Source organism: Pterocles gutturalis, unplaced genomic scaffold (genome assembly GCF_000699245.1).
Source record: "Pterocles gutturalis isolate BGI_N339 unplaced genomic scaffold, ASM69924v1 scaffold14693, whole genome shotgun sequence".
NCBI classification, from domain to species: Eukaryota; Metazoa; Chordata; class Aves; order Pterocliformes; family Pteroclidae; genus Pterocles; species Pterocles gutturalis.
This window is the reverse complement of record NW_010118258.1, coordinates 978-15,938: the sequence shown is the minus strand read 5'-3', so window position 1 is coordinate 15,938 and position 14,961 is coordinate 978. Positions and strand designations below refer to the sequence as shown.

Below are 14,961 nucleotides of genomic sequence, written 5' to 3'. Positions count from 1 at the left end.
TTACTGGTGGGCAATTTCTTTGTAATCCCCCAGTGAAGGCTGTTCCAGGTTTCAAAGGGCTGTTTGCCTGTCCACAGCGTGTGTCTGTTCAGTCCGGAATGTGGGTTTTTTTCACTGACTTTCTTTAAGAAGGCCTGGGAAGCAATCACCCGTAACAGCGCTCAGCTTGCTGTCTTTGTAAGTTGTTTCTCGTTCTGGAGCCTCCCCGGTTTCCAGTTATGTGCGCCCCTCTGAGCCTGATTGTATAGCTATTTTTTGCTGATAAGTTGAACCTACTCGTGGAATGTCTCCTTCCAGGGGATGAAAGGAGCGTGGGCAGCCACCGTGCCGGCTGGGCAAGGGGGGGCCTCTTTCTTCTGTAAATGGGGGAGCCCGGGCAGATATTTCCTCTGAACGCTTTTTTTTTTTTTTTAAAGTCTTGGTTTAGTTAGTAGAATTAACTGATATGACCTGCTTTGTATCCCACTATAAAACATGTCTATCTTGCAGCACTGTACTGCTTCTAATTTATTTTCTAGTACAAAAATGATCTATTACCTTGACAAAATACTGAGAGATACCTTGCCAAAATGGTATTTTTCTAATCCATGCCTATCAACATGTATTCAGCCCATTTTAATTCAAGGCTGGCCTTGGTAACTGCATTAGTATATGACCATGTCTAAAGTGAGAGAGCATGAACTTTTAAGTGGCATTAGCTTCTTGCAGTTATTCCCAAGGATCTTTGCTCCTTCCCTTTTTGCATAGTGGCTACAAACTCGTGTGTGAAAAACCATTGCAGGTGAAGTTCTAGCATAGGTAAACCAAAAAGTTATATATTTTTGCCTTTAAAATAAAAATGCATATCTTACATGTGAAATAGTCTGTCAGTTGAATAATTAGCTTTTATAATGATGATATAGGTTACTACAGAAAATACTTGAATCTGCTATAATTGGAAAAGTCTAATCATTATCCCATGGGGCTTTTTCTTGTTAATGTCTACTTTTGTTTCTTGTGGCTGCCATGCACCTTGTGAATTTTTTAAATGTTAGATATTTTTTCTAAAGACTTATGCTTTTTTTTTTGGCACAGGATGTAGTAACTTGGTCAACTGAGGAAGGGGCAATATCGGAGAAATGTATCTTGCTCTTCTTGCCTGTGAAACTCTGTTAAAACCTTACTTAGCCCAGTCCAATTTGGGTGAGCAAAATTTAAAAGGAGTCCTTCAGGAACAATTTTCATGGCCAAGAAGTTTGTTCTGTAGAAAGCAACGGCAAGTTGTTTCTGGGTTAAACTATAATTTATGGTGTTTGACCATGTATTTAATGCTTGTGAGGAAAGTGTGTGGATGACTGCAGTATTAGAAGTTAACTGTCAAAACATGCAGTTAATCCAGCCCTGATTTCTGTGTCAGTCGTAGTGCTGTAGCTGCTAAGCATTTGCCACAGCAGGTGGTGGGTGTTGGTTTGGGATTCCAGACACTGAAATGGTATTTGTTTCAGTACCTCTCTTTTCTCCCCCCCCCTTTTTTTCCCCCTATAGGAACTTAAGCTGCCTGTGTATAAGGCTCATTCACCACAGATTGGGATGCGTCGATACTTCATTGATTTCTTGACTGTCCTCAGCAACCGTTGCGATCTCTGCCCTACAGCCCGGCATCTCGCTATCTATTTATTGGACCTCTTTATGGATCGCTATGATATCACTGTCAAGCAACTGCACACCATTTCATTTGCCTGTCTTCTCCTAGCAAGTAAGTTGGCTGCTGTCTATTAAGGCTTTTTCTGAGCAGGTGGTTGTTTTCCTTATCTATCACATGCTGTTTCCTCTGTGTTAACAGTTTCTACCTACTTAAGGCATAAAGAGGTCTGTTAATAAACTCTGCTCAACTGCATAGCTTGCACTGCTCATCTAATGCTGGTGTTAATGTGCAGAGGAGGTTTTGGCAGCTGAAGCTGGGTCAGTGGAAGGGGATAATGAAGATCAGGGGGTGATGGGATGGAAAGGAAGCAGCAAGACTGGGAGAGGTTAGTTCCAAGGAAGAGTTGGTTAGTAGGGAATGATATCTGTGTAACACACAGCCTCTCCTGGAGATCCATCCTTGGACAATCTGTCTCTGTTGTGATCACTGGGCATAATCGGTTCCTTGCAAATCAGAGGTTTCTTATGCAGGGGCCAAAGGAAAATTTGCTTCTTGAGGCACTTAGTGGGTGTGTTGATGATGCTGGAATGCATATTGCTTGTTCTGGGCTCCTATCAAATAGCTAGGCATTGCTGTGTAATACTGAAGTTTCAGTAGTGGTGTTTGTCTAGCGAATGATCTCGAACATTTGTCGTTAGTGATTTCTTGAAATCTCTGCAGCCAATGCTGTGCAAGTGGAGGAAAGCAAGACTGGTGCCTCAAGGAATTGCAGTCTACCCCTGCAGACTTATGAACTGTGTTTCTAGGTTACAGAGAAATTATCCTGCCATATGGGAACCATGTAGAGCAATGAGCTATTGTGGACAACAAAAGTTATGCAATCTCCAGCATTAATGGCTGAAAAGTGCAAGTAGTCATATTGGTTACAGTAAAAACACTACGGAAAGCCAGAAGCTATTGAGGAAAGGAGGTGATACTATACATTTACCCCTCGGGACATGGGATTTCTACTGTTTTTCCTTGCTGGTTGTGTTCTGAAGGGCTTAATCTGCAGAGATAATGGTAAAATAAAAAAAAAAAAAACTCATATACTTGGTGTATTTAAGCATTGCTGTCTTTCTGACTCCAGAGAAGATAGTGTGGAGCAGTTACTGGTTCATGTTGCAAGAAAAGGCCAATATTAAAATCAGAACAAAGAAGAATGTAAGTGGTTGCTGTAGGTACAGTCTTATGGCAGCCTAAGTGACTCTCGGATATTGTAGTTCTGCTGACCTGAACCTTTGATGATCTGCTTCAGACCGGTAGGTTGGCAGAATTTACCAGAGAGATATTTTTCTGAGGGGTCAGACAAGCTTCAGGCTGGTGCAATAGAGGGGAGAGAGGCTAGGGCTGATTTGTAAACTGTTATAAGACTGCCCTGAATTTCAAACACATCAGACTGAATGAAGTATCAGGTTCAGGGAGCCTGGAGACTGATGCCTGGTCAGAGGTGTACTCCTTAGCTTTCAGACCATTTCTTTTCTGGTTTTGGGTAACCTCGTAACTACAAGATGCCTTGCAGCATTGCTAGCTTTTTGGGTTTGGTGTTTTGTTTTTATTTATTTTCCCAAGTGTATGGATGAATGTTACCTTCAGGAAAAGAGAATAGGATTTTCTTTAAATAAATCTGACACTTTCAAGTATACTCCTCCATTTTTCCCCAGCATAAAACTGATACTTCAACAGTCCTTCTCATAACTTTTTATCTGGATTTAGAGGAAGAATTTATAGTTATGTTTACGTGTTCAGTGCTACACAGATAGGATGAAAACAGTACTCTCAAACTTTGTATGAATTGTCAGAGTTGATATACTGGTAAGATCTTGGGCAGAGGTTCACTGTATGAGATTGGGAGAGCTGGACTCACTTCTATAGCTTCTAGGATTTGAAGAGAAGCAAAACAACTTTCAAGATCTTCCTTATGTAAATGACTGTAGTAAAATACAACTTCAGGCCACCTCTATGCAACTGTGAAGCAAAAGGAAGTTCACAACTGCTCTGTGGTAACACTAGAGGGAAATGTTTTGCAACGTCTGCCTGTTTTAAAAGAGAAAAAAGAGGCAGTTTTCTTTAAAGAGCCAGCGAGACTAGTGACTTAATGAGTACAACTGCCCTGTGGTAACACTAGAGGGAAATGTTTTGCAACGTCTGCCTGTTTTAAAAGAGAAAAAAAAAAGGCAGTTTGCTTTAAAGAGCCAGCGAGACTAGTGAGTTAATGAGTGTGAGAATCGTTCTAAAATTAAGATTAGAGCAGTGCAATAGCATGTATACATCCTGATCCAGAATTAAATTGTCTGTTACAGGAAGGGGAAAAGGTCTGTTACTGTTAAAGGCAGCTTTCCTACCAACATGTACAAACAAAACATTGAAAGTTGAACCAAAGCAGCTTTGCACAAAATTAATGCCTAATTAACTTGTACAGATAACGTTTGAAATGCTAGAGGTCAGCCTGGAGACTTTTTGGGAGCGTAGTAAGCTCTGTTTACTGTCTGGGCCATCTTAATTGCAATAAGGATATTCTTTTTTGGTATGTATAGTTCAAAGTGATGCAAGTCAGGAAAAGACACTTTACAGTAAGTGGGAATTCCTGTGTTTAGTTTGTTACTTTCAAAATTATATTAAATGGAAGAAGAGTTGTACTATGGGGTTTTTTAATGTTTTGGTGTAAAAGATTCTGAGTAAGTTAGAAGTATTGACCTGAAGTCACCTTGAAAGTTCTCATTGTAGCAAAGAAGAATAAAACTAGTCCCTTGCCTGTTACTGCAAATGCAGTAATTGAAACTTCACGCAAAGCATTACTGTAGGAAGCTGCATAGCTTTTCAGCAGAGGATTGCAGCAAAAGTGCTCTTCAGGCTGTGGTGCAAGACACTTGTACTTCTAAAAAATTGTATAACTTTACAGTAGACAGTAAAAAACTAATTTTTTTTTTAAATAGTTGTGGTGTTTATATCAAGATGAGTGTTTAATGCAGACTGTCTTTCAATAATTTTTATAAACACATTTTGAGAAACTCTGGGTTTATCTTCCTGATTGCCTCCTTAGAAAAGAGCAAGAGATTAAGGGTAGTGTGCTGACCACAAGTGAGATGAGGTGTAATTAAAGGCAAGGTCACTTATTCCCACTAATTACTGAAGTGTGGGGTTTTGGGGGGTTGGGAGGGGCATAATAGAGAAGCTTTTAGATACCCAACTTGAAATGGAAGCAACAAACTTCTAAGCTAAATGCAAGTTAAGGACAATTTTTAAGCTCAGAGAAATGGTTGTGATCTTGTGTTTACCTTTGAAGTTTGTTGCTTCTGTCTCAGATCTAAAGGATCTCAAAAACTTCTTTTTTTTTTCCTTTACCTACAAACATTGCCATTGCCGATTTTTGATAGCCTACAACAGCAGTGCTCACATGATGGAGAACATAGCATTTCACTAGATGTTCCTTAGTCAGCTGGAGCTAATTTCTCTTGCTGTATTCTAGAAATGCATTTTGACTGGCTCATCGCTTTCCACAGACAGGGAAACTGGATGATGGTAGTGCTTCCTTCCCACTTCAGTAATAATTGTGAAAGAGATGAGGGAGTGAGAAGACAATGCTGTTCCAAACAGATTGCACTGGCAGCCAAATAATGTTCAGCCTGGACTTGCTGCAGTTGAGAGGAATGTGGGTGTGTGTGTCCCTTGAGTTGTCCAGTTGTTCACTAGCTGGAAGAAGTATGTTTCTTGGCAATGTTTGCACAGTCTGCTAATTGGAGAAGGCCTCTGGAAATTCCTGTTGGATAGCTTAGCTCCTCAGAACAGCTATAAAAGCTTTGGAGTTTATTAATGTCATTCAATGGTTGTTATTTTCTCTGAATCAGTTCTGAAAAAGAATGGTAAAAATTGTTACCAGTAATCTAGAGGTGAACTGAAAGCTGTTTGGGGAGGGAAGGAAAAGTTGCTGGAAAAAACTGTCTCAGCTTAACCCAGGACACACAGTTACTTTTAGGAAGGTATTTAGAGTAGTCTGTCTCTTTCACTTGCATAAAGTGAAACTTTGTGATCTAAATCAGAATTGTAAACTAAACATGTTCTTCTAATACAGAAAGACCTGGTCCACGTGGACGTTTTGGTAGGTACACGATTAGAAGACAGAGAACCTCCTTTTGAGGTCCAGCTGTGGTAATGCAAGAGGTGGTAGGTTCCTGCTGCTGAAAGATCATTAGTGAAGTCCAGTGGTTTTAATTGGTCAAGACAATCCATCTGCTTGTGTGAAGCAGACTAGTTATTGCTCAGGTTGGCTGCTGTTAGGTCAGTGAGATGCTGGCGTTTGGTGAGAAGGAACGTTGGGCAGCTGGCACTGGTGATCTTCAGGCAAGCCAGCTGGATCTAGAGCAGGATAGTGGCTAGTACACCTGCACAGAAGCCAGGATTGCTGTCTCTGCACTGGCTATGCAGATGGATGCTTGCTTTGCAAACAGATAAGTGACTGAAAATGTTACTACTTTCCTTTTCACCCAAAGCACCCCAGTGCTTTGAGTAGGCTCTGATTTTCTCTGGGTAAAATCAGCTGGCTGATGCTTTCAGTAAGTAGATTGATCTAATTTAAGTCTGAATGGAATTGAGCAACTTTCAGTTCACCTGGCCTGGCAGTCGAGAAGGCAGCCTCTTGTAGAGGAGCAGATTGGACTGCTCGATGATGTTCTAAACTGCATCTTCATTGGGCAATTTATTACAGAAAATGATGGTGATATTTGAAGGTGCTCTAGCCCTAAGTGCTCTGTTAGAAAAAGGGATTGTGTAAAGATATCCCATCTGCTTTAGTGCTCCTTGGCTCAAATTGTCTGCTGAAGGCTGTGCAAACCAGCTGCCCCAAAGTAAATGAGATGCACTGACACAGTCCATTCAGATGGTCCAGCTGCACAACCAGTAAACTCTGGGGAGAGAGCAAGCATCGGGGCAGTAAGTCTTAAGCCGCTGCAACGGTTTCTTCAGTGAGTTTTGTAACTGCGCTATATGGGGGCTGTACTGTTATGGTGTATCAGTATAGTTGAAGCAGTGCAGCTTTTGCTTGCTGCTGTAAAATCCTAGCTAGGTTTTAAAAGCTGCTCCTTTCTTCCCTGAAGAGCTAACCCTCTTCAGTAGCAGGTGCTTCAATACCTGGTAAAAGCAACATCTCCCTCAGCCATTCAGTGGACTGAATGTTCCAGCAGTTCTAGTTCTTGTGGCCCCTCTTCCTCAAGAGGGTTCTGCTGCTATGGAGATGTGATAGAAGTTTTTAAACTTGAGTATTGTTTTAAGCAAAGCTAGCTTACTGTTCAGCACATCCAGTGCTGCATTGCTTCACAGAGTACTCAGGGACTTCCTGTGGTTTTCCTGGCTTTCTTTTGCCCAACTCCTTAATCTGCCATTGGATTCTCAGCAGCTGAGTTAACTCAGGATGATAAAAGAAATTAGCACAGACATCTTTTCTTGCTCTAAATGGGCTGAGTTTAGGGCATGGGTAATCCTTTATCACCTAATTCCCCATTGACTACACGGAGCTGTTGTCAGACATCAAGCAGCTTTTCTGTTGGACTGTGCTTTGCAATCTATTCTCCATTTATTGTCCCACTTTCATGAGCAGGTAACTGTTCTGACAAAGATGACAGAGCTACTTATTTTCAATAAAAGATAATAGTGGATGTCAGTCCAGGATATAGATTAGTGCAAACCTTAATCTCTGGTTGTAATTTTTTCTTATTTCCCTGTTGCTGTAACATGGACAGAATATTTTCTTTAGTAATTAACTTTACTAAAGGCATTAAAAACTCAGGTGCCTTGAGTTAAGTGGTTTGCGTGTGTACTAGGTATTGTACAGACAGATGAAAAATCCCTGACTGCTCACTTTGCAAGATACTGCAGAAAAAGGAATTAAGTAGACTATCTCTAAAATACCCTATTTCTTTCCTTGCTTAGAGGACAGTTAAAAGCTCTGTTTGTATCTGGGGGTGGCAGGGGAGAGAGTCTCAGAAGATTGTTGTACCACCTTCTGGAACAATATAGGAATTTAAAAAATTAGTCCTTCAGCTGTGTAAGCAGCTGTAGGTCTTTATGATGGGCTAGATGGGCTTAACTGGTTTATCCTTCTTTTGGATTGATTTTAATTGTTTATGGGACAAAGAGCACTTTAATGACTGTCTTAAATGGGCAGTCTTTTTTTGTTCCTTGGTCTTCTCAGGGACTCTGAAAATGTAGCAAAACAAATTGCATGCATGTCCTGCTTTTGTTTTGCTACCCATGCAAAACCGCAGGAAGATCATCTACCCAAGCACCAGTAATCAGTCCGAACTGCAGGCTGTGTAGCCAGGTGTGCATAGTGACTCTTGCCTCCTGCAGTGGGTGAATCAGTTCTTCAGGGTGCATTTGACAGTGATGATGCTCCTCTGAGACTTCTTCCTAGTGAAAATCTGGCATGGATTGATAGGCTGTTTTGATAATGTCACAGATGTACTAATGAACTACTGTCTTTATACCTTAAGCCTGTTCTCCTTGACAACAGGACTTACTCTGGCTTCCGTTCATCAAAACAAAAGTGTGAATGTGTAACATAAAAAGCACTTGCTTTTTTCCCTGGAGAAGCATCTGATTGTAGAATTCAGAGTGGGACAGAACATCTTTGCATCATTAATTACAGTATGTCCCATGCTGCCCCATCTATTTAGATTTTACAAAAAAAGTTGGGCACAAATGTAAACCTACATTATGTGTTCATCTTATTTTATTCGTTCTATTGAGCTCAGTAGGCTTCCTTGTAGAAAAATTTGCAGCATCCATGTACTTAAGCCTTTAAAGCAATGCTTAATTTATTATTCTGTTACCTCAAAACAAAACTATTCTTGAGGGTAATAGTGACAACTGAACGGTTTTATCAGTAATTTGAGCTCAGAACACAACAGCTTTTAATTTGAGACATTCACAGAGGCATTTCAAAAGCATGCAAATGACTCATGCACCATTCTAGTGAACTTCAAGCCAGGTGATAGTGTAGGTGCAACAGCTTTGTTTTTCTTCCCAAAGCATGATGTTGCTTAAACCAATCAGTATTATTTGTTTGCTCAATACTAGACTTGCAACTGTCTTGTCTGAGCCTTTAATATTCTTGCAGAAGTTGTGGTGGAGGTCCTGGCTCTCTCAGCATAAATATGCTGTGCATAGATTCTCAGTTTCTGGTGTAACTGAAGGAATAAAAATAAGATTAGTATATTTCGATATCTATTAAATCAGGGAAGTGGAAGAGGATGCACTACATTTTAAAAACGTTATTTCCCAGCTTGCCTCTGATATCTTTGGTTTGATGGAATGAACTAACTTTTGCTGTCTTCTCCAGATTCCAATTTAAAAATAAGCGGGAAGCGAAGTCTTTAGGTCAAGGTGGAACTGGGAAAGAAAATGTGATCAAGTTCCTTGTATGTTGTTTTGGAAAGTAACTCGTATTCAAATTTTATAGTTTATTTGAAGCAAAACTTCTGAGCTGATTTCTTTCCCCCCAGTCCCAATTCAGGTTTGGAGCCTTTCTTCAACTTATCTAGCTACATTCATACTCAGTGTCTCCAGTCTGCTGCAGTGGCCACTGTCATCTGACATTAAAGCTAGGAACTAGTGTGTCAAAAAGCTAACTAGTAATCTAAATCACTAAATTTAGCTTTTACTTTAAAAGAGAAATTAGCTTGATCAAGTCAAATAGCTTTGCCCTGTGTTGGTATGATACCTTCCCAACACTACTGTGCTGATGGTCTGCTCTCCAGACTCTAGTCTGGCCTTCTGAAATTTCCAAGGTTGAGTGGGAAGAAAGAAGGAACTAGAACTTACAGAAGCCAGAATTACAGGTCTCATTCTCAGTTTCCTGGGCATGCAGCGGTTTCTCCTGCTTCTGCTGGCATACTCCTTAAATGTCTGTATCAGGCTGTGACATGACCTTGTGGGGAAAAAACAAAAGGGTTAACTTTTCTCTCAAATTTAATTTTTCTTAAACAGTTCTGAATTCAGGTGACAAGGAGACTTATGAATGTGTATACAGGCTCCTGAATTTTAAGGGCTTTTTCACTGACAGTGTGCCCACGATCTTTTCGTGTTGTATTTCATATGATGGATGAATTTTGTTTTTTATTGTTATCTTTATAGTCTTTTATAGTGGGGTGGCTGCTCTATTACACTTTTACTGCATTTCATATCCATGATACCTGAACAGGCTCAAAGATGGGAAATCCATTTTTAAATGTGTTTGAAAGACACTTAAGCTACTAATAGTACATAAAATTGGCAGGTTTTTAATATGCTAGAGACACTTTGGATGAAATTGCTGTACTAAATGGATAGCAAGATCTTACTTTTAAAGTAATTTTCTACTGCAATACTCAATTGTTTTTAGATTTGATGAGAATACTCTGATGCCATATGACATGTCAATATCTTGTTAATTGGCCTGTGTTGGTGAAGGAGAACTCTTGCAGAGGCAATGCAAGGACAACTGATGCAAAAATAAATTGTAGAATATATGAATACTCCACAGTAGCTATGGGTTTGGATTTTGCAGCATGGATGTTCTTTAAGCTGTAGTGGAAGTTCATTAGTGGTGATGATTGCTAGCTCTTGAACAAGGAGTAGCTGGTAGGTAATTTTTGGCTTGACAAACCAATAGCGTGAATTTAAGAAGACTTAATTGCTTTCTTAAGTATGCAGCAAAGTAACAGCTTTATTACTGATGGATCTAATCCTGGGAATAAAATCTGATATTGGATGCTTTTTATGAAAGAAGAGTGAATAGAGTGAGATTCAGGTTTTCTGTACAAATTGACAGCACTTTGTAGCTGTAGAATGAGACTACTGCTAATTCAGTAGGGCCGTAAATACAATTTAGAAAAAGCTGCAGCTTTGCTCAGCTATCTTAACTCTGAAAATGTATGCTCTTTCCTAACCCTATAGGAATTGTTCATTATTAATCGCTTGGTTACAGTGTACTTCTAGCCTTTCAGAGACCTTAGCTAATGAGGCCTTCCAAAACAGGAAGGAACAAAGAGAAATTCTGAAGCAGCATGGTGGTCTTGCCTGAAGGGATTTTAATGTCTTCCTTTTTGTAGCATGTGCATTTAGCTTCCATACCCAAATGAGCTTTTTTCCTTAATATTAGATCTTCCTTTGCCATATTCTCCACATACTTCTTGCTTTCTTCAAGCTTTCACTTAATGCCCTTCAGCAAATTGCTTCCAGTTCTTGTTAGGAAAAACGATCTGTAGTCCTGGTGAGTTTATAATCTTGGTTTTGGCATCAATACTACACCAACAATTAAAAACAACCAAACAAAACCATAAAAAGGATATAGGAATATGTTCACTAGTCTGTTGGCTTCTTTCCTACTTCTGTTACCGTACTTTTCTGTCCTTCTTTAAAAAGCACCTTTCATCATCAGACTTTCTGGTTTTGGGAGTGTTCTTTGGTTTTTGGACATTCAATCATAACAATAAATCTTATCTGAAAGCCATCTCTTCTGGCAGGTAAATTTGAAGAAAAAGAAGATAAAGTTCCAAAGTTGGAGAACTTAAATAACCTGGCATACATGTGCAATGTGAATATTGTATTGAACAAGCAAGATTTGCTTAGAATGGAAATGCTGCTTTTGGAAAACTTCAACTGGAACCTCTGTCTGCCAACACCAGCACACTACATTGATTACTACCTCTGTGTGTCCATTGGTGAAAATGACCTTCACAATGGCTGGCCAATCACCTCATTGACCAAAATAAAAGATTTTCTGGAGAAATATGCGTATTATTTCCTTGATTTCTCAGTGCAAGGTAAGAGGGTTAGTTTTATGCTAGAATGATCTTCCATTTGGCAAAAGGCAAAAATCTGAAAGACAGAAGGGCTTTAAAACTTGTCATAATACAGATTGCACAAAATTATCTGTGCAGAATGGTTTCTCTTGGCAGTTATTTCAGATGGCAAATGGTACAGTGTCCCTTCCTTGCATATAAACCTCTTGTCTTTTTTCAGAAATCTCTAGATCAATTGTTTTCCTTCAGCTTAGAACACTAATTGGTGAGACTGTCAGAAATGGGTCTAATTTTTGATAAGCCACGGAGTATGAACTGCTGTCAGTTGCAAATATGATATTATGCAGTTCAGAGTATGCATCCTTCTTAATTATATTTTTAGAGGCTCCTGTGCTGCAAGACATGACATATTTATAATGATGGCACTTTTAATGGTTTGGTTTGCAGCGTTGCTTCCAATATCTGCCCATTTAAGAGGCAGTAAACTGCAGCATCCTCATAGGTTGAGGTCAGCACTAACGTAAATGTGCATGTAGTTGCCAATACCTAACTTCGGCTCAGTTGAGACCAGTCTGCAAATTTCAGCAAAATCTATTTCGTGGCTTCTTCTGAAATGAAAGAAACTATAGAGAAGCCTTGATAGTAGTTATGGACAAGTAGTACAGAGATATTCAGGAAAGCTTCATCCAGTTTTGAGATATTTTTTTCATGACTTTTTGTCATGAGTTAGTACTCTGAGATGTGTGTAACAAAGTGTGGATTTAATTTTGTCCTGTTTTGCCATGCATGTACATAATAGGCTCACTGCGGTGCTTAGTAAGATTATAATTCTTGCTTTTGTTTTTTCTTTTGTAGATCACGCTTTCCTCCATTTTCGCCCATCTCTGATTGCTGCAGCCTGTGTGTGTGCCTCACGTATCTGTATGCAGATTTCTCCTTCTTGGACAACACAGCTTGAACTGCTAACATGTTATTCCTGGGAACATCTTGCCCAGTGCATTGAAATGATGCTCATGTAAGATCAGAAAGAAAGTAACCTGTTTGTGCTCTTCGGAAGATGTTAATACTCCTTTTTTTCAGTAATTGTTTACCTAGAACTAAGATAGTACAATATTACATTGGTAAGCTCCATCTTCAGTCTATATTTTAACAATATTTGCAATGCACAATGGAGCGCAGAATTTAGTGTTCATTACATTTTCTTGTACTGGTTGTCTGTGTGATTGGATGGAAGCTTTTACCAATTGGTGGTTGAAAGCTTTTTTCCCCTTTGTTTTCTCATTGTGCCTACAATATACTTGCCGAAGAGAGACACCAGTGTGTCTCTAACATCGAGAACACAGTAGGGAGACTTTTCAGAACTATTCTTTGTTTTTTTTCTTCAGTACAGGACATGATTGCAATGTATCAATACTGGTCTGGTATGTGAGCACGTACAGTCTTAACAGAAAGTAAAGTTTAATAGAATTATTTAGTTTGGGAGTGATGGTGGACTTTCTGAATTCCTACTTAAAGTAAGGCCAACTGAAGTTAAATTGGGCTTCTTGGGGTGTTGTCTAGTCAAGTTTTGACTATCTCCAAGGAAGAAGACTTCCTAACCTCTCTGGGCAACTTATTCCAGTGTGAAAATGTTTCTTCCTAATATCTAACAGGAATTTGCCTTGTTCACTTACACCTATGCACTTTAATACTCTGCAAATACTTACAGAGACTATTTCAAAATGTCTTTGTGTTGTGGACTTCAGGTTCCAAGATAACCACTCCATCAGTAAAAACATACTTGTGATGTAAAATGACCTGTAAATCTGTTGTTAGTGTGTGATGATTGCAGCAGGATCATTAGAAATTAATTGTGAAAGCAAATGAGGATTACCATATGCAGCTAGGGCCAAAAAGCTGATGATATAGCCTGACTGGTGAAAACTTCGGGATATATGCAAGCTCTGTGAACTTCTCTCTCTGATAAATCTTATTTATAATTTGTTTCAGATGTTATGAGAATGACATTAAAGAAGCCAGTAACATAAAGCAAGTAACAATTCAACATCAAGAACAGGAAGCAGTGGGAAATCTGAGTCATCAAGCCACTACTCAAGTTCTCTTCCAGCAATCTAGTTACCACCCTTTAGCCCAGCATTCAGCTACGCTTTCCCAGTTCCAGTCGCCAGTGCAAGATTTGTGCTCTGCTTACCGTGACTCCTTACAGCCACACAGGCCCAGCACTCTGCTTGCTGGCAGTGCTGACAGCTCACTGCACTCCTACGCAGCTCTTCAGGCCAGCCTTCAGCCATCTGCCCAGATTCTGCCCATCCAAATGCCCGCCGCTGTGCAGGTGGCACTAGGAACAGAGCCCAGATACTGCATTTCCATGGCTTATGGCAGTAGTTACTTCAGTGGCCATAGCTCATACGCAGCTGGGTGTTTTGATGGATAAATATTGACAGGAGAAAAAGGTGATATGAACAGAAGCTGAAGAAGGGACCCTGTGAGTGATTCAAGATGTGCATCTGAATAAAAACCATGTAGGAACACAATCCTTATGACTCGTGCATTCAGAGGATGTTGATGTGGATGCACTGATCACTGGAACCTGGGGGCCTTTCTGCCAAAGGTTGGACCTTTGGCTCTTAATGAGAGAGAAGTAGAAATTCATTAATATACTTCACTCAACATCCCTTTGAGAGGCATCTGCATAGAAACCCTGTGGAGGTTAGTTCCTTCTAGTCTTCAGAGTTGTCTGAAAGCTTGTGTTGAAGAGTTATTTCAGGCTGGAGCGTTTGAATTTCTGGCCAAGTAGCAATGGACCTAGAGGATGTTGTTGGAACACACAGACAGCTCTCCTCTTCCAGGGACATGTCACTTGAACCGTGGCAGCTTATACTACTGGAAGCTTCTACTAAATATACCGAAACTGGTATCAGTTAAATGTGAGCTTTGTTTATGCAGAAATCTATGTGTAGAACACTTTCCATTTTCTTTGAGCAGGAGTGATAGTTCAGGAGTAAGCCTTTAGAATAAAAGAAAAAAAAAAGGTCCAGAAGACTATGAAATCATTGTTGACTTAAAATTCTCTTGGAATCTAAACGGGATGCTGCTGAATGAAACATCACTCTGCCTTCAAGTATTTTAGAAACAAAACCAAAACTTTAAGTCATGTCTTAGGTCTTTAAGATGCTGCTGCTTTTGAGACTGGAGATTATTCTTAGTAAAATTGTTCATGAACTTTATCAGGGATTTAATGTTACTTGAAGAAATCCTCTTGGAAAAACTCTTGAAAGGTTCATTGCCTTCAGTTATTTCATCTTTTGGGCTCAATGACTTGTGGCAGTAGTTCAGGCTCTGGACAGAGGAACTGGTGTTAAGGGGGCAAAGATAGGGAACTGGTTAACTTCACTGTGAAATTAGAGTTTGATTGCAGTCCTAGACAATGCTGACTTAGTTTTTTAACATACCATCTTAGCATTGGAAAATGTTGCTGGTAGATTCAAGATCCTGTTGCTGCTTTACAATGAGAGACAC

At 39.7% G+C, this 14,961-nt stretch overlaps 1 protein-coding gene across 1 annotated transcript; it reads left to right on the top strand.

Annotated features, from left to right (window-relative positions):
• Nucleotides 1-1,524: 1,524 nt before the first annotated feature.
• Nucleotides 1,525-13,876, top strand: CCNJL (cyclin J-like; the record flags this gene model as incomplete). The annotated part of the gene is made up of 4 exons (XM_010076138.1): nucleotides 1,525-1,735; nucleotides 11,164-11,463; nucleotides 12,298-12,457; nucleotides 13,432-13,876. Coding segments are annotated over 4 exons (1,116 nt in total), but the record flags the coding sequence as incomplete, so codon positions are not given.
• Between the last annotated feature and the right edge of the window lie 1,085 nt (nucleotides 13,877-14,961).